The 22,609-nt window shown below is 41.8% G+C and overlaps 1 protein-coding gene across 1 annotated transcript in view; it reads right to left on the reverse strand.

Annotated features, from left to right (window-relative positions):
* The window catches only part of LPCAT1 (lysophosphatidylcholine acyltransferase 1), a gene marked incomplete at its 3' end in the record, with an annotated part of 58,844 nt that extends 39,025 nt beyond the window's left edge, over positions 1-19,819 (reverse strand). The window contains exons 1-5 of the mRNA XM_082276989.1: positions 19,688-19,819; positions 13,945-14,087; positions 12,202-12,416; positions 2,660-2,772; positions 1,192-1,252 (exon numbers count right to left, since the gene is read on the reverse strand). Of these exons, the coding sequence (XP_082133115.1) occupies positions 1,192-1,252; positions 2,660-2,772; positions 12,202-12,416; positions 13,945-14,087; positions 19,688-19,804 (649 nt within the window). The 5' untranslated portion in view covers positions 19,805-19,819. The remainder of the gene's footprint in view (positions 1-1,191; positions 1,253-2,659; positions 2,773-12,201; positions 12,417-13,944; positions 14,088-19,687) is intronic.
* Positions 19,820-22,609: the final 2,790 nt, after the last annotated feature.

Here is a 22,609-nt window from a genome sequence, read left to right on the forward strand (position 1 = left end):
AGTAGGAAAAGTGAGACAGTCAAGAGGCAGACAGCAGCATGTTCTAGACCAGAGCAGAAGAAGACAGAATGAGAATTTGAGGCAGAAACACATGGTGCCTGGAACATGTGTGGCACAGAGGGAGGGCAGGAAATCAGGGCTTACATGAAGGATTCAGGCTAGCTTTCAAAGCTAAAAGGATTCAGGTGGAGAGAGAGGGAGAGTAAGGAGCTAAAGAAGTGGATGTTTCCCTAACCACCATTCATTCATCTAAAAAGGTAAGAGCTGAGAGAAAAGTCTGAGATTGCTTCAGCCAAATGAATTAGTACAAGGAACCACAATGCTGACTCACTGCATGATATTCTAATAGTGATATTTAAATTGCAAGCCAAACAAAATACAAGACACACAGCAAGACCAGAAACTAGGCAGAAAGCTAGGAAGAGTCAAAAAACACATTCACAGCTGCCTTGCTCACTGAAGCTTCTTCATTGACCATCTCCCTGCCTAATGATAAAGGCATGTTTACATTAAAGGTTGGTGGTTTGCTGCAGTACTGGCATTTGTCCCTACTGGAAATGCAGTTTACAGCTGCAGCAATGTTCAGTGTTACACCCTCTACTAATCTGATAAGCTAAAAGGGTGATACTATTGAAAAGAGCTTAGAACATGGATCTTACATAAAAATTATAAAAAATGGCAACCTCCACAACAATGTTACACGGGAAACATTTTTGTGTCATCTTCACCAGAATGCAACTCCACAGAAGAGTTAGAGAAGGATCAGCCAGATACAGCACAACAAACTATTTCAGGCTGGGCATCCTGAAATAGATACACTATTAGAGCTTAAGGTAGCAGAGAGTATTAAATGCTGCATGACAGACCCAAAATAGGAAATGGAGGGGGCAAGGAAAAAAAAAAAAGCTAAAAGACAACCACAAACAAAAGCCCAGTAAGAAACATTAGTCCTCCTGCTCATATGCATCTCAGAAGCCAAGAAAAAAATCTGAATTATCTAAATTGTTTTGTTCAATGGTAGAATTACAATCTTCCTGTAGCATCAGAAAATTTATATTCCAATTTCACCCGACTGCAAGATTTTTAACTCAACTTCTGCAACAGCAAGCAAATTAAAATGCAAGTGGTATTTCAGAAAATGAAGATACAGGAACATTCTGTAGAGAACAGAGAAATGAGCATAATACCTACCAGGTTTGAATGTAATTAGACAGGATCGGTTTGTGCAAGTGCCCTCTGGGAATATCATTATCTTGAAGTAAAAAAAAAAAAGTTGACTTTTAAGAACTATTTCAATGTGAATTTATTTATAAACACATCTTTTCAAAGCTGTCATTAACTGATTACAGCAAAAATGTTCTCAGGGAAAAACAGTTCAGTTAGAGTTAAAAAAAAAAATAAATGGCACCAAAGATGTTAAGTAAAGTTCTACCTTAATAAGAGAAATATTTTTATCTGTGAATTTGCCTCTTTCTTGCCCTCCAATAATAATTCTATTTACTGGAACTGTGACCAGAAACACTTGTTAAGTATAAGAGCATTTTCACCAGAAGTTTTGGTGCTGGTAAAAATATCATATTCTGTTTTTGTACCAGAACAAAATTCCTGCTCCCAGGCTACCTGCTTATAGGCTAAGACATTATTTTCTCTTTGCTATTACTTGGCATGTGCACAGATGTCCAAATGACAGAGACTGAAAATACCTAAACAGAATTCTAAAAAAAAAAAAAAGCAAAAAATGCTTAAGTTGAACCAATTCAGCAGAAGAGGGTAGCCTCTACAAAAACAAAGCCCCCCCCCCCCCCTCAAATCTGTATCATAAGGGGATGAAGCAATGGACTAGAACCAACATGACTAGTTTTATTCCCCACTCTGTACTAGCTTTCTTTGAAACCGAATGATGAAAGTCATGATGCAAAAGCTATATATCACCTGTCAATTTATTTATAGCTGTTTATAATGTTTTTGAGGTCCAGTATGCAGAGGCATAACCACTGTTAGCAGCAATAATCCCACAAAAAACATACAGTAACCTAATCTCAAAAAAACCACAGGCATGCTTCAAATTTGCAAAATAATCACATGCTTCTAGGAATTTGAGATCTTAAATAGTCATCCCTTCTTTCCCATTACTCTCTTTCAAGGCACATTATAAACAGTCACACTCTAGGTACAGAAAAAAACCCTGAGCCACTTATTTATCCATGCTTTCATAATGTGGTTTAATAGAGGTGGGCTCTGGTTATTGGAACATCCAAATTGCTTGGGCTGCCTTGCTCAGTATCACATCTCCAACAATGGCAGTGCCAAAACCTTGCTAACAGCAAGAATACACAATACATCCCCAGGTATTCTGCTGAGCACTTCATTTTTTTTTCTTCTTAGAGGACTTCCTAACCTGCTATGGGGTCTGTCCATTTAGCACCACTTAGGAGCTGTCTACCCATGTACTTACCCAGTTTCCCTTGAAACACAGTGCAATGAGAGACAGATGAGAATCTTACATTTTATCTTCTGGAAAGAGGGGGTGGGGGAAATTTCACACACACACACACCACCCCAAACCATCTAAAGCCACCCACAATGAAAAAAGCAAACTGCATATCCAAAGCCTGGAAATGCCAAATACCATGTCTTACAGAGTAGCAGAATACAGTACCTGCGGCCATTTACCCTCAGACTGAGCACGTCTCTTTATCTCTTCAACAGTTTTCCTGCGAGAATCCTGGTCTGACCGAGATACAAACACTGGTCGGATATATTTGATCAGAGCTGAAGAGAAGGGAAAACAAAAACAAGCAACCAGTCTTTATTTCCCCTTTGTTTGAAAAACATCTCCCCCCCCCCCTCCACCCACCCACCTATTAGTCCTCTGGACAAAAATTCTGTTAGAAGAACATAACCACTTTACTATATTACACTGCAAAGTCAAATACTCAGCTGAATTATTGCAGTTTTATTGAAATATTTTTGTAAGTTTCTGTGAGGAAAAAAATTTTCAGTTTTGGCACTTTGCACTTTTTCAGTTTTTAATAGATCATTACATACAACACAGATAATGTAAAACATGATGATACATATTATGTACAGTTTTCTGCAACAATGCAGCTGTGGCTGTCTATAGGCCATTTTCTCCTTCCACAAAAATCACAAAATCTATAGCCACTCCCAACTCAGCAAAGCAGCAGGAATCTCCCTGCTACGTAAGTGCTTCCAAAAGACATCCTGTGGGTCAAACTGTCTCTGTCTTTAGAGCTCTTGTCTTCTATGACTGCTCAGCTCCACTAAAGGTACACCACCAAAGACATTATATACACTGATGTTATTTTTTGTGAAGAATCAGTATCAACAGAAAAAGCATGCTCTTTTTCTCAGTTGTCACTTGTCTGCCAGTTCCTCATACCAGATCAATTAGATCTCAGACATACTCTTCCTGCCTCAGTGGGAAAACCCTTGTACATAGCCAGACAAAATGAACATGAGCAAAAATCAGAAGTCAATCCACAAGATAATCTCCATGCATGTCTGTCACAAGGACAGCAAAGACAACTTTCAAAATAGTAAGAAGCCCATACAGCTCTTTTGCAGTGTCCAAAAGCACTAAAAGAGAAGCACCTTCAAATGTATGCTTCAAGCCTTTATTTAAGCAGGTTGTCTTCAAATACCTTTTAATAATTTTTGTATCGTGTAATCTTACCTGAAGGTTCAAGAGTGACTAAACATTAGCTCTCCTACTTGCCCCAAACACAGTTTCCATTTTTCCAGACACTGTGAGAGGAGCTCACTGACACCAATTGTATAATCTGCTTTTGTCAAGGATAGACTTGCTACATTAATGGATCAGCCAGTGCTTAAAGTGTGAAGAAAAAACAGTGTAAGGAATTACAGTCCTGTACTCAGCAAAAGCTGCTGGTTCTGGTGTTATCCTACTGAAAGTTTAGCCAGCAACTCACCAAAATCCTTCAGTTCTGAAGGTTCTGAGAAACTAATCTGTCAAACCTTACAGCAAGTTCCCAAACATTTGGCCAGCCTCTGAAATACTACTTTTATCCCACAAGTTGCCAAAGCTCAGGAGACAGTGTAACAGAGAAGTTACCTTACTCTTGCACTTTTTCCTACACGCCCTGCTCTCAGACAATATCTACAGAACAACGCTTGTCAGGGGAGCAATCTTTGGCCAGCTGGGGTTACTGTCAAGGGAAGGTAAAAACAAACAAAAAAGCCCCAAAACAAATCACAAAAATACTAACACACAAAGAATAGGGGAAAACCCTGACAAACACAGAACAAGCAATAAAAACAAGGGAAATCACACTTGATATCATAATTGTTTTCTTTTAAGTGATGCTACTTCTGAGTTTGCCCTACTGTTGCAAATTACTATTCCATAGCAAAAACATTATAAAGCAAAGGAAAGCAAAAGATCCAACATCCCCAGCCTTCACTTGGAAGTTTCTTTTACATTAGGCCCAAATGACAGAATTTAGGTTACTTCAGGCCAAGGAATGAGTAAGATAATTCCAGAACTCCAAGGGTCTTTTCTGAGGACACGCTGCAAGCAGGGTCTTATTTATAACGCATGAAATTAAGCAAGCAGACAGATTTTTCTTCGGGCAGTGTGACAGAAAACATCAGACTACACTGATGTCATCTGTAGCTGAAAACTGCACAGGCAAGTAGTGTGAACCTGGGAGCTTTACTGTTACAACCTTCCCAAAAGCAAGCTACTGCAATGGCACTAAGTTCCAGAGGAACACAAGGCCAGTTACCTTACAAATGACCAGCACCACAAGCAGCAACATACCCCTGTGCAAAGAAAAATAATTATGGTACGCTGAAAGACAGGCAACTGAAATCTTGGCTTCCTATGGATTTGTCCTGCCTGTTGAATTAGCCTATTAGGGCGGTTATATTAAGCCTTACTTCCTTAGACATTGGACTAAAAAGCTGACAGAATTATTTTTTTAATATTAAACAACTGAAGCTCCTGTGAGACACCAACTATCAGGCCCCTAGTGGTTAAGCCCAACAATTTAAGTGAAATTGAAACTCTCGGTCATCAGCAAAAAGCTGAAAATACACACCAAGAAAAGTCTAACTCTATAGTCTTTTCTTAACCACTTCTGAAAACAGAGCACAAGGCTACACAGACCTTTACTCTCACCACATATATTCATGTTCAGTCAATACACAGAAATCTGAAAATTCAAAGGCTGCACCAAGTCTGTCTGTGCAAGAAAGTCAGGAGCAGGGCCAAAGGTCTGTAAGGAGAAGCTGAGAAACATACCAAATAGGCAGCCAAGATGAGACTGTGGTCAGAAGGCAAGCTGAAACACAAGGAGACACTACCTAAGGTAGTATGGGATGCAAGGAACAGGCAGGACTGGGGCAAAGTCAGGCCAGGAGCAAAGACATAAAAGGCTCCAGACAGCTGGCATACTGAGCAACTAAAGGAAACAAGCAGAACTCTGCACCACGTTCAATAAACAGAACATAATTATATCCTTCTCTGCTCAGTGATTTAACTGTCCAAGACTGGCTGTAACCAGGTAGTGAAGACCACAGCTCAGGTGCTCAGATTCTGAAAAATGTGCTTGCCCAGCTCATCTCACTCCATTAAAGCCAGCCTTGAAATATCAAATCTAGTGGGCAATGACAGACAATCCCTCAATTCACAAAACTGATCTTCCGAGCATCATTATTTCAGCTTATTCTCTAGCAGTGTCAATCCTATTTCATCTAGTCACTCTCATTCCCAATTTCAGATCATACAAGGAATCCTGAGGACAGCTGACATGCTGTACTCCACCTTCTGAGGCAGGTGCCTGCAATTTAAATAGTGCTGCCAGTATATCACTAAAACCTCTGCCTTACAGGGCAGCCAGAATGCCACAAATACTCTAACCAACTGAAAATTGCTCAAAACAATTTATTTTCTAAAGAGAGCCTGCAAAAACTCAGTATTGCTTTAATTAATTGCAGGGTGGCAGCTCCAACTGATTTCAGAACCGTAACTCCCACGCAATCAATTTCAGCACCAGCTCAATGCATAAACAAAACCCACTTCTTTTTCCCCAATAAGCTGAACACATACAGTTGGGTGCCACTAAACTTCTTAGGACAGCAGCAGGGAAAAAAATTATTTCACCTCTCTATTTGCAGGCAAATGTGCGTGAGGAAACCTTGTTTTGATTCAAGACACAAAGTGCTGTATAACACACAACAGCAGAAAGTATTGTAGCAAACCATTTATACTGGCAACATCACCACTGGCTCTACAAGGCACCAGAGAACACAAAAAGCTATGGAATAGCAACGTGGCACTACATACAATTCTTCTAAGATGTATCCATACACACATTTTTGAGTGGGCAGTTACATTTTCCCCACTGTAGAATCAGCAACAAAGCAACAGCCGCAAAAGTACAGAATGCTGAAGCTGAGGGTTTCACTTGGCCTCTCTCCCAAACAACACAAACCCCCATCACTACACTCGCCTGACACTCTAAAGGAATCCTACAGAGGCAGCACAACTGGCTCTGCTTGCCTTTAACATGGAGGTAAGCTGTACAAGCAGTCTGCAGTGGGGTATCTATTTACAGCATTTACTCCTCACTTTTTTTCTAGTATGGAAAAAATGCAATTATTTTGCTGACTGCAGTTGCCATCTTGTGCATTTTGTATTTAGGGGTACAAAACCCTAAAGGCTGAAAAGTGCCATCTTGGGCTGAGTTCTCAAGAGCTGCCTTACTCAAATGTACCTACAAGGTTCTGAACTCACAACTTTTCTAACGAAGTAACATCTACTATGAAAACTGCTCTTTCCTGTAGAGAAAAGAGGAAAAGAAATCTGCAAGAGGTTCAAAATTGTTCTGAAAGTTATAGGGGGAAAAAACCATTAAGGTTCCAGATTACAATTACTTCCTGTGTATTTGGATATAGACCTTAAAAATGGAAAAACTCAAGAACACACACACCAAATACACAAAGTTGTACCAATGCACAAAACTCAATTCAACCAAAATTAGGAACTTTTCCACTTGGAATTACACTGTTCTTACAGAAGAAGCGTTATTATAGCCATGATACTTTACAAAAGATTTGTAAAACTGGTGATAGTAACTTACTAGAGCAACAACCATACACAGAAATATATACTTATTTGACTCAAGTCTGAACCAACCACTGAAGATAAATGTATGTCAAGAACAACTTCTCCAAGTTTGACTAAAAGCTTAGCAGATGGACCACCTGACAGAAGGCATACCAAGTATTCATGGGACAGAGGCAGTATTAATGGGAAAGTTCTCCTCCCTACTTCCAAAGACAAGGGCAGGAAACAATGCAGCCCGTAGGACAAAGAAAGGTCAGTAGCTGGAAATAATCAGTGTCCTCTTTAGCTTTAACAGAAGTAAATTCTGTGGTATTTGGGTTGGTCTTTCAAAATGGGAACTATTTCCTTAAGGACTTCTTGAGAGACAGAGACTTTGCTTGTATCTCAGAGATTGCTGTTTGCTCTCACACGTGCAGTAGCTGTATGAGGGCATGGGTCTATGTTTTAGCTTTCTGCTGCCAGTCTATAAAGTATTTAAAGCAGGCAGCAGCATTGGTTTGAAGGTTTCCTATATACTGCACTTTGTAACTTCAATAAATGATATTAACAAGTAACTTCGTAACTTCAATAAATTATATTAACTAGTAATGGTGGTTTAGGCATTCCAGCAGCAGTTTAAATGAGAAATAATTTTTACAGAATTTTCCAGGACTCCAAGCCAAATGATAAACACACCTATAATACACGGGTGACAATGCAAGTATCTTAGGTCTCTCCGAGAGAGCTTCTGTGAGGACCAAAATCTTGCAGGACCATCTGGGGGCCCAGAGTCTGAAGGAAACACTGAATTTTGAAACACAGGGTTTTAAAGGAGAAGATGAAATGGATAAGCTTGGCAACAACTTCAAGATGCTTCTCAGAAATGGGGAGCTCAAGTGTGTACTCAAGGCGGGCTACAATGCCAACGTAGCGTAAGACATTGGCATTCATCCTGGTGACCTCAGCGTTTAAGCTGCTGATTTGCAGTGTATAAAAGAGAAGAAATCTGTGATGCCTTCACCTTAGAGCAGGTTTTTCCATAAGGAGTTTAAGGACTGTTTTAGTGAATCTGAGAAGTGCAAGATTCTCACTGAAGAACTATGGGTCCACCACAGTTCTCCTCCTCTTGTGCTTTGGTGGGGGGGCACTTGGGATGCAGAACTAAAAGATGAGGTCGCACAACAGAGCTGGTGGGTAATTTGGCACCTTTTAAGTTTTGAGATGAAAACATACCCAGCTACCTAAGCATAAATACTTTCCCCTGAGTTACTTACTCTCATCTTTTAGTCATGATACTTGAGAAAGGCCAATAATGCACTTTAAAAAAACGAGCTTGAACAAAACCTCACAAGTTTACTAGATGTGGAAAAAACCACCTACAACAGAATTGATAGTTTTATAGCACTGTATGATCCTCCCTTTATAGGTCTGTTGTGTTCTGCCAAACACAAATTACCTCCTTCCCCTTTATAAACCTAAGGTAACATATCATCCTGTACATTTCACAGGTACCAACTCCCTCTCCTTTTCAGAGAGTGGTGTTAGAGATGTTGAGAAGTTGCTTAAAGTTTAAATTAGCTTTTCAATTAAATTTAGTTTCTAAAAGTTCAGACTGAAAATGTTCAAATCATAAAAGCGGTCCAACAAAGTCCACATCAATTCATATTTACTCATAAATCCCTTTTCCTTCTTACTGAAGCATTTCTGCAGCAGGACCCATCATTTCAGCAATGAAAATTTACTTTTATCCAGGGTGCTTCAACAGTCAAAAAATAAGACAGTGAAGTGTAACTATCCAGAATTTATGCACAAATTTTGTCCTGACTCGAAGTGGGATTCAACAGACAAAATGGGAAAGTGTATGGATCTGTACTGATAAATTGATCTGACTTCTTCAGCCCATGTAAGGTATAACAGACTCTTACATGTCATTTTCCTGCTCTAAGACTTGAGGGGTCCAGCAAAGTTCACATCTCCAGTCTACCAAAACCCTGGAAAGTCATTGTGTAGAAACATACATCTTCCTTCAGCATCATGACATATTCCATCTGTTTGGCATTCTCTACTTTCCAGATACTGATTTTTTTTTTCTGGATGATTGCTGAAATATCCTTTATATTTGGGCAAGCAGTTCCTCCCCAGAGTTTGTTAACCTTGTGTGTGTGCCAAGTGGATAATTTTCCTCACTACTGACCACTGACTGAAGAGTTCATAACCAAAGAGCATTTTAAAATCTGGTTTTCTTTGTTTTCCTAAAAAGGATGAAGATGTCTGTAAGAATCACAAGACTTAAGCCTGCTTCTGAAATGGGACTTTGCAAACCAGGAGAGCTGCCTTCGCAAACCAGCAGTGCTGCCTTTAAGTTAGAAAGCAATAAAACACTTGTACACAAACATACAGCTGTGGAATACTTCCAATCCCATAAAAACCAGGCTTTTAATCATCTGGACTTTCAAGTGGATCAGAAGCTTAATATTCCATGACTGACAAACTAAAGGTACAATAACATAGGCAGCTGTTTCAGAAACCCATTAAAATACTTGCAGAACCAATCTTGGTAACCATTTAGCAATCAGATAATTTTGTGCCTGCTAAAGCACCTGATCCCTCTGGTATATAATGTACAATGTCCCAATAAACACTGTCATTACATCAAAAAGCAAATTTATTTATATCATACTTCAATATATTGGATGAGGATGTACTTTTCATCCAAAGTCCTCATCCTTAGAAATTATCTTTAAATTTCCTCTGCCACTTCATTTTTCACATTTTCAAGTCTGCTCAGATAGTTAAATTAAAGTACTTTACTCAAAGCTTCCCAGAAGATTCAGAACAACCATTAACAAAAGACTCAAGAGATAAAAAAGTTAGGATTATCAGTGACTGGCTCCAAAACCTTACAATGGAATGGTATAACAAGTTTGCAAGACTTACACAACCGAAGAACACAACACAATTCTGACCTCTCTGGGATAAATTCTGGATCAATGTCTAGAGTGTTGACAATTCACCAGGCAATCCAATAAAAAACATGAGCACATTATCCCATAAGCATAAGAGAAATATCAGTGGTCCAATAACATGAAATATATTTTTATGTGTGTGCTTGCAGAGAGGTGTAAAAAACATAGGGATTAAAATGCTAGATCAAAGAAGGAAAGGATAGAACTATCTGCTTCAGGGAAAACTTCTTTCAAAGAAGTAGAAGAGATAAATAAATCACAACTTTACTGGAAAGCTCCCCCTAATTTTTAAGTCAAACTAATCAATACAGTGATTACTACCTCTCTGTTAAGGTCCATTTACTTAAATAACACGAACTGCTGTAATTAATGGTGCTCATATGAAAGTCCACCCTTAAAAACAAAAAGATTTTTGAACTCTGAATCGCAGTTACGACCTTTGGCACGCCTCACTTCTGTGGCATTTTTGTGAACCCTTCACAAGTGACAACACAACTTTTGTGGCTGCAAGCATAAAGTGAATGCAGCCACACTAGACAAAACATTCATTTATTTGACTGCACTGTACATTCCAGTAATACTCCATCAAATCACTACATGTTCTCTTTTTCTGTAACTGGTTATACTCACACGTGAACTAAATGAAGTGAATAATTTTTAAAATGTATTGTAGGAAGTCTAGGGTTACGATGGAATCCTGTAAAAGTCACCTCAAAATTAAATTACGTACTTAGAAAATACTTTGAACTACTCAATACGCATTACTTGTGTTACATTCCCTGGAACTACAACCTCCACATCCCTAGAGATTGTTCTGGTTCCCACTGAATCTACTGTGTGGGATAGTCAAGTAGCCCTTGTAGCATTCTGTCAAATGCCATCCTGCCATTTCATCAAATTGCAGTAACACAACATGGACGGGAGCTACCTCATTTAATCTGGGTGCTCCAGACAGACCACCTTCAAGTCAAAGGGAGTTCCACACAGACTCCTTTTATTTTGCTGAGCCAACAATTATTAAACAGTCAACTGAGTCACCTGAGAAAGAAGATACATCAGCCTCTGCTTCTATGTCTGGACTGCTCCTAAGGCCCAAGCTGGCCTGGATACACCTATGCTGTACAGGACTGCCAACATACTGTCTCACAACAGTATCCTCTTTCAGTACTGAACAAGGGAGTTGAGTTTCTTTTTGTTTTCACACTATGCTTGTTTGCATACAGTTGTTTTCAAAAACACCTACCTGTCTGCGCCCTTTTTCTTTTTGTTCAAAGCATCTATTCATTTTTACATTTTTTTCACTGCCACAAATTTCCAAACTCCATTAGTAAGATACTCAAGGAAATTAAGATACAACTACAGATCTGGACTGAGCTTTACCTCATACAGGCAGACCCTTACATGAAGACTCCTTAAACGAAACTTCCATATCTAACCACACACCCTTTGTGGCCATGTCTCAGCTTCTGGTGTATGAATATCACCTTAAAAACATATTGTCTAACTAAATTTTAGAAGGATGTCAACACCAACAGCCTGATTCCATTTAGGTGCAAAGGAACTCAAAGCTTTTGTTTATACTTTTAAATTGAAGAGTCCTACCCATGGCCAAAGTAAAATCTTTTGTCACTTTTATATTACCCATAAAAATCTACACAATGAGACATGGCAGTATTCTTTGAACTTTGCTGGTCATTAGACACAAGATAGTGAGTTTCTCCAAAATGCTTCCACACAGACTTACACAATTTTTTGCTGTCACAACTGCACCAAAAATTACAGGTGTCTCTCAAACATTTGGGAGAACTTAGATTAATAATTCCAAAGATAGTATTCAAGCACTACTGACTCAGGCATCTGCTTTTCTCATGACTAAACCCAAGTGTACAACAATCTGTTCTTGCTTGTCTCTCACACTCTGCCGAAAACAAACTTATTGATGTGTGAAGGATTAGCAGCACTCCCTCAAGGCAGGGTAGCATTCAGAGCACACAACATTCCTAAAACACATTTCTGGGAGGGCACCACCATATATTATAGCAAAACTCCCCTTGTGTTTCAGTCCTTCTCATACCCACCCAGTGAACTTCCTAAGCAATAATTTTTAATTGGTCCTTAAAAAGTAAGTATCTACCAACTTACTTCCCCAAACAGGAATATCTTTGCTTTCTGCTTTCATCACAATGGAGGCGAAGGTCATAGTTACTGGAATGGCATCAAAGTAGGAAGAATGGGGAGCCACTGTTAATATTGCTGCTTCTGCTGGCAATGCCCGTCTGCCTTTTACATTTATCCAGTGGAATCCACCAGCAAGCCACATCATCCTCATTATTGCTTTCAGCAAAATATCCACTATCCTGTAAAGAGTTGGGAAAACAGTTATGTTGCCACAGGAACACCTTAAAATAATGAAAAGAAAAACATTACATGCATGACAAAAGTTCAGATAGGATATGATGCTTAAAACAGAGCTGGAACACTGCACACACTTTGTTTTTCTCTTTCTTAGCTGATTTAAAACCACTTTCAAGGTAAGATGCTGTTTAATTTCATTTTATACCTGAACATTAATTCATTTTAGTCTCCAAGATTGGCATTTAGTTCATCATTAATTTTTACTCAGACTATGACTGTTAAATTTCTTCTACACAATGTCTAAAAAGGTTTTCTAGTAAAACCTTAAAAAGCTCTAATAAATTGACTCCTGAAATATGCTACTAGGATATTGCTAGAATGCATTTACCATAATTCTTGGTTTCAAGTTTACCCAAACAAAACAGGGGAGAAATGTAGGGCAGAGATTCTCAAATACAGGAATGCCTACATAATACATATGGGAGCTCTGGAAATATTTTACTTTCTTCCCTTTTGCCCATCTCCTCCTAAAGTGGTTTGGATTTTTGTTTCTTGTGGATTTTTTTTTTTTTTTTTTTTTTTTGCTGGGGTGGGAAAGATTTTTGGTTTTTGTCTGGTTTTTTAAACTGTCACAGTCATGAAAAAAGAAACTTTGAACCAACAGAGTACAGAAATCAAACACCACAAATGGTAACACTTACAGGGATTGGAGGCTGAAGAGCAGGGTAACACTGAAAATTGGATTACATGGGGAAGGGAGAATCTAAAAAGATTCAAAATGACTGTATGCAAAACTGAAGGCAGCCAATTATTCCATTAGTTATTGTATTGATATCACTCCAAATGAAATGTAAAGTGACAAGCCTCTGTGGTTCTCAACCTCCTTCCCTCATGTAATGAAAAACACAATCAGCTTCCTTCATGCTAGTGCCAGCTCCTAATTTTAAATTTGTCTACAGAAGAGGTGATACACCCCTCCTTTCCTGCTCCTCAAATGGCAGTCTTCATGGATGGGAGGACACTATCTTGCATTCTACCTTAATTAGCATTGCAATATCAAAGCAACCACAGACTTTTAATAAGCACCAAAGTATGGGGCAAGCCCCCAGGGAATCAACACAAGTTTTGTCAGTTCATCGTGGGGCAGAAAACAATGGGGTGAAGCAGTTTAAAACAACAGTTTAGAATATGAAATCTGGGCACATTCCATAGAGTGAATCTTCATAACCAAAAGTTGACATTACAGGAATAAATGCAATTGAAGATGCCACAACAAGGCTTCATGCTACATCCTCAATAAAGGTAAGAAGCCAGAGATCACCAATATAATTCTTGGATCACCTGGTAAATCAAAGAGTTGAGACATTTCTAGTTTCCCACCTGAGGAAAGTGTTTAACAATTTTTTTATTTTTCTTTTGAAGAGAGAAGCAGATCTCTGAGACAGGTAAAAGGTATTTCCCATCTCCTCTATTTGAAACTGCTGAACTGTATAATGATTCTCTTAGTATTTCACCACATCAGTGACTCACTTTCGCCACCAGGAGAGGGGCTTTTCAAGCTCCTGTTCATCAGATCCCATTGAAGCAATGAAGGCAAAAGGCCAGGCCAGCAACATCATAAAAGCAGCAAAAAAGAGTCGGATAGGAAACAGAGTCAAGGTCATGAAGGCAATCTGCAAAATAATAATAATAAAAAAAGCATTATTCTAACACAATCTCAGACTGAAAAGGTCAGTGATTCCTAGAAACTGATACCAGTTCTTAACTTAAAAATATCTAATGGTAGAAACAGCAGAATACAATTCAATTCCAGATATGCCAGATAAGATTAAAAAAAGCACACTTTTCAACACCACAATAGCTGGGCAAGGATGAGTAACGAAGCATAAGGTGCTGTCTCATGTTGTGCTTAATCTGACGCATCTCCAGGCTGCTGTGGAAAGCTTAATTCATATTCTTCTCTTCCCTGATGCAGATCTAGTCATCATGCAGCTCAGTTTCCACTTCCTCTCACTTCCCAAAACAGCTCAACAACCATCTCACTCTGTAGGTGCACAAATCTGTAAATCTAGGGTAGGTACACACAGCAGGAGAAAAGCCCAAGATACCACTTTCAAGCCCTAAACTACCAGCCCACTGCAGTTGGATTTTACAGTGATGGTTCAGACTGGCACCATCATCTTGTAACAACCATGATCTCACTCTCCAGAACAAGATTCCAGTCCCTGTGTAGACTCCTTCAGTTTGCAGAAGTGACAGAAAAAGGGGTATTTTTTTCCCTTAGAAAGGCTAGTTTCCCAAATGAACCAGTAAAACTTCCCACACAACAATGGTCAGATGAGCACCAAAGTTACACCAACTCACACAACTCTGCATCCACTGACAAGACCACCACGTCTGGCAGCAAACAGAGAAGCATTCTGGAGATGAGAGCAGCTGCCTTCTCAGTTTGTAAAATGAGAAGGACCAGCCGCTAAGAAATAAGGGAAACACAATGCAGGTGAGGACACAGACCTTTGGAATTCATGACTCCTCCATCCCTCCCTCCCACTCCTCCAAGTCTTCTCCTACTCCAGGGCAAAGCTGAATGGCGGGTGATTGGTAGTGAGGTATCCCATCCCTTGACTCTCTGTACCAATCCTTTGTACCAAAGATCATTTTGGTGCCATAATTTTAGTCACAGAATGGAAACAGAAGTTGCATCCTTAATTTCATGAAAAATGCCATAAATGTGCTGAAAACCCCTCTTGATCTTCCAGAGACAGCAGGCAAGAAGCAAATGCACCAAATGTACAGGGTCTGGCTGTGACATCAGCCCCTTATTAGCAGGTAGTAGGTCACCTGTTCACACAAGAAATTTGGTAGGAGAGAAAAGTATGTCTACCTCCTGAAGAAAGTTAGGAATCAAGAAAGACACTGACATTAGAAAAGTAGTTTAGTCTATATCTTACCTGGGAAGATGTTCAGACATCTTTGCAGGTAAGACAGCTTCTATCCTGTAAAACCTATGTACAGCAATAGCATCAGTGTCAGACAGAAAAAGGAGAAGATCCTGTCCCCATTGGCCACTGTCAGAGGTCAGAATGCAGGAGACATACACACTCTGGCTCTGACCTTATGTAGACACTATTTCGGTGATCACATTCCTAGGTATTTGGGATGTTCACAGAGACACGTCTTCTATTAAAATTAAAAATTCTGTTTGGCAATAAGTCAGATGTAAACACCTGTGCTTTGAGATACATTTAAAAACCCCTAAAGGCCCACCCAGAGTTGTACTTGAGGGGTTCAGCTCATGACCAAAGAAATCTCAAGAGGGGGCTGACTGCAGCTTATTTAACACTTGCTGGCCTACAGCATCCCACTTAGTTTCTCAGAAGCTGCACTGTATACTGTGAAAGATCCATGGACAGCTTGTAATGGAAGGCTGCCCTGGGACACTGATCTCCATTCTTCCATCAGGTCTTAAATCGGGTGAAAGGCAAGTCACTTAAACTAAATAGGTATCATATGTTCTCCTTGTTTAGGGAGACTGCATTCAGATTTAAGTATGGCCTCACAATGAAGGTATAAAATATGAACTCAAATTCCAAGTTCTCCAAAATATCTCATCCTACTTATCTAAGCACTGAACAAGAGAATCACAGAGTACCTTTGTTTCTACTTCTCTAGGTCTGCTTCTCGTCTTGAAATCCACTATCATAGCTCTCATGCACAGGGGAGCTGAAAAAATGCAACCTGGAAATCAGCAATACAGTGAGAAACATCACTGAAAACAGTTTATTCACAACAAAGTTTCCAGGACTCATTACAAAGTAGTGGTCACATACTGAGAAAAGAAAATAGTATTTGACATGGTAGAGGTTTTGATTTTTCTCTCACACATATCAGATAGAGATTACATCTTGCCCCACACTTGTACTTCCTCACTATTATCATCCCTATAGCTCAACTCACCAAAGACGGCAGTGAAGGAGCTAGGAATTAATTCCTCAACAATTCTCTTACCCACCTTCCCACTCTGCAAGTCCCCCAACAGACACATTCATGGAGATAAATACAGGAGGAGAAATTTTCCTGTGCAGCTAAGCCAATCTAACAGATCACTGCTGTGAAAGAGTGGTCCTGTTCACTCTCTCCTCAATCCTCCCCTTGAGTCAGCTCTAGCACTGTGTGAGCTAGCAGTGAGCCAATATAGCTCATTAGTGAGAAAAAACCCAACCATCCCAGCAAAAGAAAATAATCAGAACACAGAAAAAACACAATGATATGCTGGCTTAATGAGCCAAATCAGCTCACCAAGGCACCAAATGAACACCAGTACTGGTGAAATAAAAGGGCCAGAAACACTGGAAGAAAAGAATATGGCATTGTATTGTGTTTTGAAGTAGCAGGGAAAAAAGCTGCAGATGCTTAGAGACAGCTCCAGTAATGCTTCTACCTGTTCTGAAGTGGTAACAAGAACCAAGAGCTTGAACTTACATGACAGGTAAGACATTAGTATGAACAAAATCCATGGTTAATAAAATCACGTCTGTCTTTCTCACAGAAAGAATATTTTTATTATAGTACTGAAATAAAACAGGTAGCTCCAAGAATGACTCCTACAGTCACCCTCAGATCAGAGTAAAACAGCCATCATTTCTACTGATGAGACTCAGGTCTGAAGCAGGCTTACTACTTTTACGCTCCTGTAATCTCCCAGTTTTTGTAACGTCAGTGAACAGTTCCTTGACAGCCAAATGTATTTCTTTTTGCTGTTGTTCTTCCTCCTTGTGTTTGTTTTACCCTCTGTACTTTCTACCTTTCTTTCACTCCCCAGTCTCAGGCTGGAACGTGCTAAAAGGCCTCTACTTTTGAGCTGCATTAATGAATAAAAAAGCTAATCTAGCCTCTCGCAGACTGCAGGACGAGGTTATAACGAAGATAATGCAGCTATCTGGCAGACCATCAGCAACAGACAACAGACCACCGGACAAAGCAGTCTTGCCTCCCAGTCCCCTGGGCTCCCTACCTCTTGTACCTACATTCCTAACCTTCCTCAATAGACTGTGCAATCCCAGAAACCCCCCCGTTAGATTCACAGGACAGACAGAAAAGCCTGTGACACAATGTGTGCCTACAGCTGAACAAGAAAGTGAGTTCAGCTGCAATAGCTCACACAGAGCCCTCTGCAGCTGTCCAGGGCTGTAGGGAAGAGAATGCACACTTCTGTAATTCACCTGGAGGGATTTCTTCTCAAGAGGAGCAGTTCCACAGCTCTGCTTTAACTGCTTCTGTCTCAAGCACAACTTTTCATCAGTGAAGAGGCTAGAAAGGTATGACTAAGGCAAAGAAAAAAAATCTTCCATAGTTCCATATGCCAGCTTACGGGCTTTTCCCCACATAAAACTGCAACAATAAAATTGATGGGAGGTTGGGTTAAAGAACTCTGTACCACTGTGTATCAGTGAAAGACCGCTCGCTTAAAAAGTGAGTCTGAGACACAGTCTTTGGTGAGGGGGCTGTTCCTTTGGCCTGTGCGCTGTGACAAACCACAGAAGTTTAAACACGTCCTCATCTTCACTGAAAACAAATCCTTGAAATCCATTGGCAAAGGTCACATCTCACACCTATGTACAGGGCAGGTGTGTTCTACACACACAGAAGGCAGGTGTGTTCTACAGCCAGTCACTTCTCTGATGAAGCACCTCAAGGTCTGTCAGGACTAACATCAGATCAGCAAGGCTAGTAGCTCCTATGAGACTCAATACTGCAAAAACTGTAAAACAGAGTCTGCTCTCCTCTCCTACCAGTACTTTAAAAATTTCTTATAAATAACCAAGCAGAAAGCAACATTAATTGCTATAACTGGAGACAATCCTAGTCCATGTGAACATGTGCTATCTTTGCTTTTCTCTGCTCCCTGAAAGACTTCTACCTCATTAATCGCATATTAACCATGACTTCAGGAACAAAGTACACGGAAAGGAAAACTTTGCAACTATGCAACTTATTGAGGAAGCTCTAGATATGAACTAAATTAGGCAAACGACACAAACCTTTTCTCCCTCTTCTGGCTCAAGCAACGATTTATCAAAAACCACTGAATACATACCGGGCAACTTAATTAAAAAGTAGAAACCTTTTCTGATGGAGTCTACTACGAACTTTTGAGCTGCCAAATATGTATCAGGCAGCACATTCTGATGTTTTTTAAGTCAGGCCATACATATCTCGCGTTAAGTATCCGGACAGCAACAGGGCAGTGCAACAACGAACTTCACTCAGAATGCAATTAAATCAAAGCTGGATCTAAAGCGCCTTGACCCAAGAGGCTCAGTATTAGTGGATCATAATTCCCAGTATTAACAGGTACCGAAGACTGTTAGGCTCCCAAAACAACAGCTTCAAAAAGCTGAAGTGATGTGATGGAAGTGGCAGAAATGGCCAGCCTCTCATTAGGTGAGCCTCTGACGGTATTTCTTCCTCCAGCAAGCGACCCAGATCTTACCGAAAGCCTAAGACAAGGGCCATGCCCTCTGAATACCCAACCACTTACTGCTCACTGTGCGAGGAGACGCAGAGGCACGGAGGGGGAAGAAAAGAAAACCAAAACCAAACAACGAAATAAAAAGCCACGCAACTGCAAATTTGCATTTTAATACTGCTTCCTGTAGTCTTACCGCTACCTGCACAATACCGAAATTACGCCGCAGGGACTATTTACCCAGGGGCCAAACTTCGGCTGCATGGGATGTCTCGGCCCAGGTTAATTCCTACCTTGACGCTGCTAAAGAGTGGCTCCGCAGGGCTGCTCCCCCGCCACCCATTAAAAAAAAAAAACAAACCACAATAAAACAACAAAACAAAAACAAACCCCAAAACCCAGAAAAACGAAAAAACTCCCAAATCTCAAAATGCCTACACAACCTATTAAAAATACCCCAAACAAAACAAAAAAAACCCCCCCACCAACAGCTTTTTTTCCCTTGAAGAAGGCGTTGGAGCACAAGTTGAGGCGCACGCCCTGCGAGCGCCGGGCACTACAGCATCACGGCCGCCCCCATCCCCCCGCCCGCCCGGCCCGGGCACGGCCGCCCCCGGCAGCCGCCTCGCACACGCCCGGCACCGCTGCCCCGGCTCTGCCCGGCACCGCCGGCTCACAAAGCCCCGGCAGCGCGGAGCCCCCGCCCGCCGCAGGACGCGGCCCGGCAGCCGGTGCGCAGCGGGGGACGCGCGGAAGGAGGCGGCGGCGGCGAGGAAGGGGGGCCCGGTGGCCGCACGCCCCTACCTTGGCTTTCTCCAGGGGGCTGAAGCGCAGCTGGTGCACGAAGGGGCTCCGCGGCGGCGGCCCGCGCTCCCGGCTGCCGCCCGCGCAGCATCCCCGGCCGCGGCTGCTCAACTTCATGGCGGGGCAGGACAGCGGGCGGGCCCGGCGCAGGAGAGGGCGCGGGCGCTGCGCGGCGGCCGCCGGTCCCGGGTAGCGGCGGCGCCGGGAGGGAGCGCGGAGTGCGGGCGGCACTGGCGGCCGGAGCGCTCCCCGCTGAACGCCGGCCCCCGCCCTCCCGGCCGGCCGCGCATGCGCCCTGCGCGCCGGCTACAGCGGCTCGGCTGCGCGCCGGTTTCCGCGTCGGGTGGGAATGGGAAGCGGCGGCGGGGTGGGCGCGCACCCTCCCACCCTCCTTCCCTCCGCCCACCTACCCACCCTCGGAGCGTCCCCCTCGGGCATGCCGGGAGTGCGGCCCCGCCCGGCGGCGTGAGGGGCACCGCCCGCCCGCTGCCGGTGGGCCGTGCCGGCGCCGCATCCCCGGCGGGAGAACGGGAGCGTGGCGGGGGTGGCCGCGGGGACCTGCCGCCAGCGCCGCGCAGGTGCTGGCACCTCGCTCGAAGCCCGGAACGGGGGTTCCGCGGGGCGTGCGGTAGCGGAGAGGAATTTGGAAAAAAAAGGGGAACGAGAAGGGGCGAGGGGAGTCGCTCAGGGCCGGAGATGGGTGTTGGGTTGCCGCAGCGGTAGCGGAGCGCGCGTCGGTGGTGCTGGGTGAGCATCGCCGCCGTACCTGAGAGAAGCCAGGTGTTGTGCTGGCATCACGTGTCTGGAATTGGTGAGGTCCATGGGGAAACCTCTGTTCCAAGCAAACCTAGACAGTTTTTAATGAAGTCTGGCTAATTTGCGCCATGGGATCTTGACAGAGTTGGCTGAGGAAGTAGCTACGTTTGGGGTTTAATAAATCTTTAAATAGAAAGTAATTTAGTAAGAAGTAAAGAAAAATCGTGTTCTGTCCATTTTCAAAATACCAAGCTGGATGACCTGTTCTTGACTGCTTTAACATAAACCACAGGCAAAACAGTGGAAGAAGGTACAAAAAAGGTTTGATGAAGAAATAAGTAAGATATCCTTAATCACCTCACTTGACTTATAAAACAATTATAGCATTGTTTAGTGACGTTTACAGGTAAATTGATAAAAGTAACTTCAGAAACATCATGCTTCTGGTTTTAATCTAATACGCTTAGAACTGCAAAATGGTCTCTGAGTCCTTTGGTTAATACCATATGTACTTCCAGTGGCTACTGCTGTTGAACAGTCAATGGGTTAAACAGAGAAATAGTTCTTGACTTCTGAATTATCAGAAGAGTTTTCAGAGGCTAGTGTTCATGGTTTTGGGGTGTGCAAGCTTCTGCAGCCTCAGCATTTTCAAGAGTTTCGCCAGAGATCCAAAATAAACTCACTGTTAATAAAATCTGTGGACGTGCTAAATGGTAACTTAGTAAACTACTGTGAGAGCAACTGCAATGTCATCTGGACTGCTTAGTAAAAATTAACACTTTCAAACAGCCAAATATGCAAGCCAAATTTACTGCTGAATTTTCCAGGAATACAAGCCATGCCTCTGGAATGAGTGTTTATGTCTTAGAAAAAGTTGTCTAAAAATCATATCAGGCAAACTGTTATGGATAAGGTGCAGGGTGTCCAGTCTGACTGTTGGATATACTACCAGCATTACAGTGTATATTAATGAGAATGGATAGTACAAAAAGGTTTGTGTGGCTCTTGACATTAAAGATCAAGTGGTGCAGAAAAGACCTGCCAGAACATTATAGTACTGGAGGAAGTCTCTTGTAACAGTATGTTTTGAATGCATTGTCAATTGGTCAAAAATATCTGCAAGATTTGCCATATTAAAGCTTTTTAAGATGGTAGAAAAGAACATTAAAAAAACAGTGATCAGGAGCTGATACAATATAATGCAAATGTAATGATTTTAATCACAAACAAGCTCCTTAGTTCAGTTTGGGACTGGTAGTAAGACTTACTGGCCTGTGGTCAGAGTATGTGATCCAGTGGTAAAGTATTCTAGCTGCATTCCAAATGATTTGGCTGCGCTCACCTTTTTTCCCTCTCCAGTGACCTCAAGCCAGTTGCTAGTTCAGCCAAATGGGGCTGATTTCTGTAATGACTGACAGAGTTCTTGCAGAGTGAAGGAGAGACTCTCTAACAAGGCCCGCATGCCACGTAGCCAGGGAGGAGCTCCCCTCATTGCAGCTCCCCTCAGGGATCTTCCAGGCTCATCAGCCAGTATAAGCTGTCCTGTCAGGTCAGCAAGGAGGAGGTGGTGGCCACTGGCTACCCAGCCCATGGCCCCTCAGTGCTCCAGCGCACGCCCTCCTTCCCCATCTGGTAGGTGTAGGACACAAGGTACAATGAGGGTACAGGTTCAGCTGTGAGATGTGAGCAGGCTTTATTTCTGCTGGTTGTGCTTTATTTGCTTTCTAAAGCCAGCTTCCAAAAAGAATCTACTACTACTATTATTATTATTATTATTGTTATTGTTATTATTTGCACCAGAGCTTTTGGTATCTGTAGCATCTTCCTCAGTTATAAAAACTAGTGAAGAACTAGGCATGTGCCTGGTCCTTTGGCTCTCAAACCTTTGCTGTTAAGCACTTTTCTGTATTACTGAGTGCGTGAGGAGTATTCTATCTTTTTATTACTGCTTTCATGGGTTTAGTCAATTATTTTCTAATTAGCACATCTGTAACACCTGACAGAGTTTCCAGGAGACTTTGTAGTTTTATAGAACTCATTTGTTCAGTAGGGATAATATTCCATGAATTGTAATTTGATAACCATGTTCTAGCTTGTTTTAGAGGCTGTATGTACATACATGAACTACTAGGATGTTAAGGGGTGCTTTCCTGGTTTTTGGTTCAC

The sequence above is a fragment of the Coloeus monedula genome (genome assembly GCF_965178545.1).
Source record: "Coloeus monedula genome assembly, chromosome: 1".
NCBI classification, from domain to species: domain Eukaryota; kingdom Metazoa; phylum Chordata; class Aves; order Passeriformes; family Corvidae; genus Coloeus; species Coloeus monedula.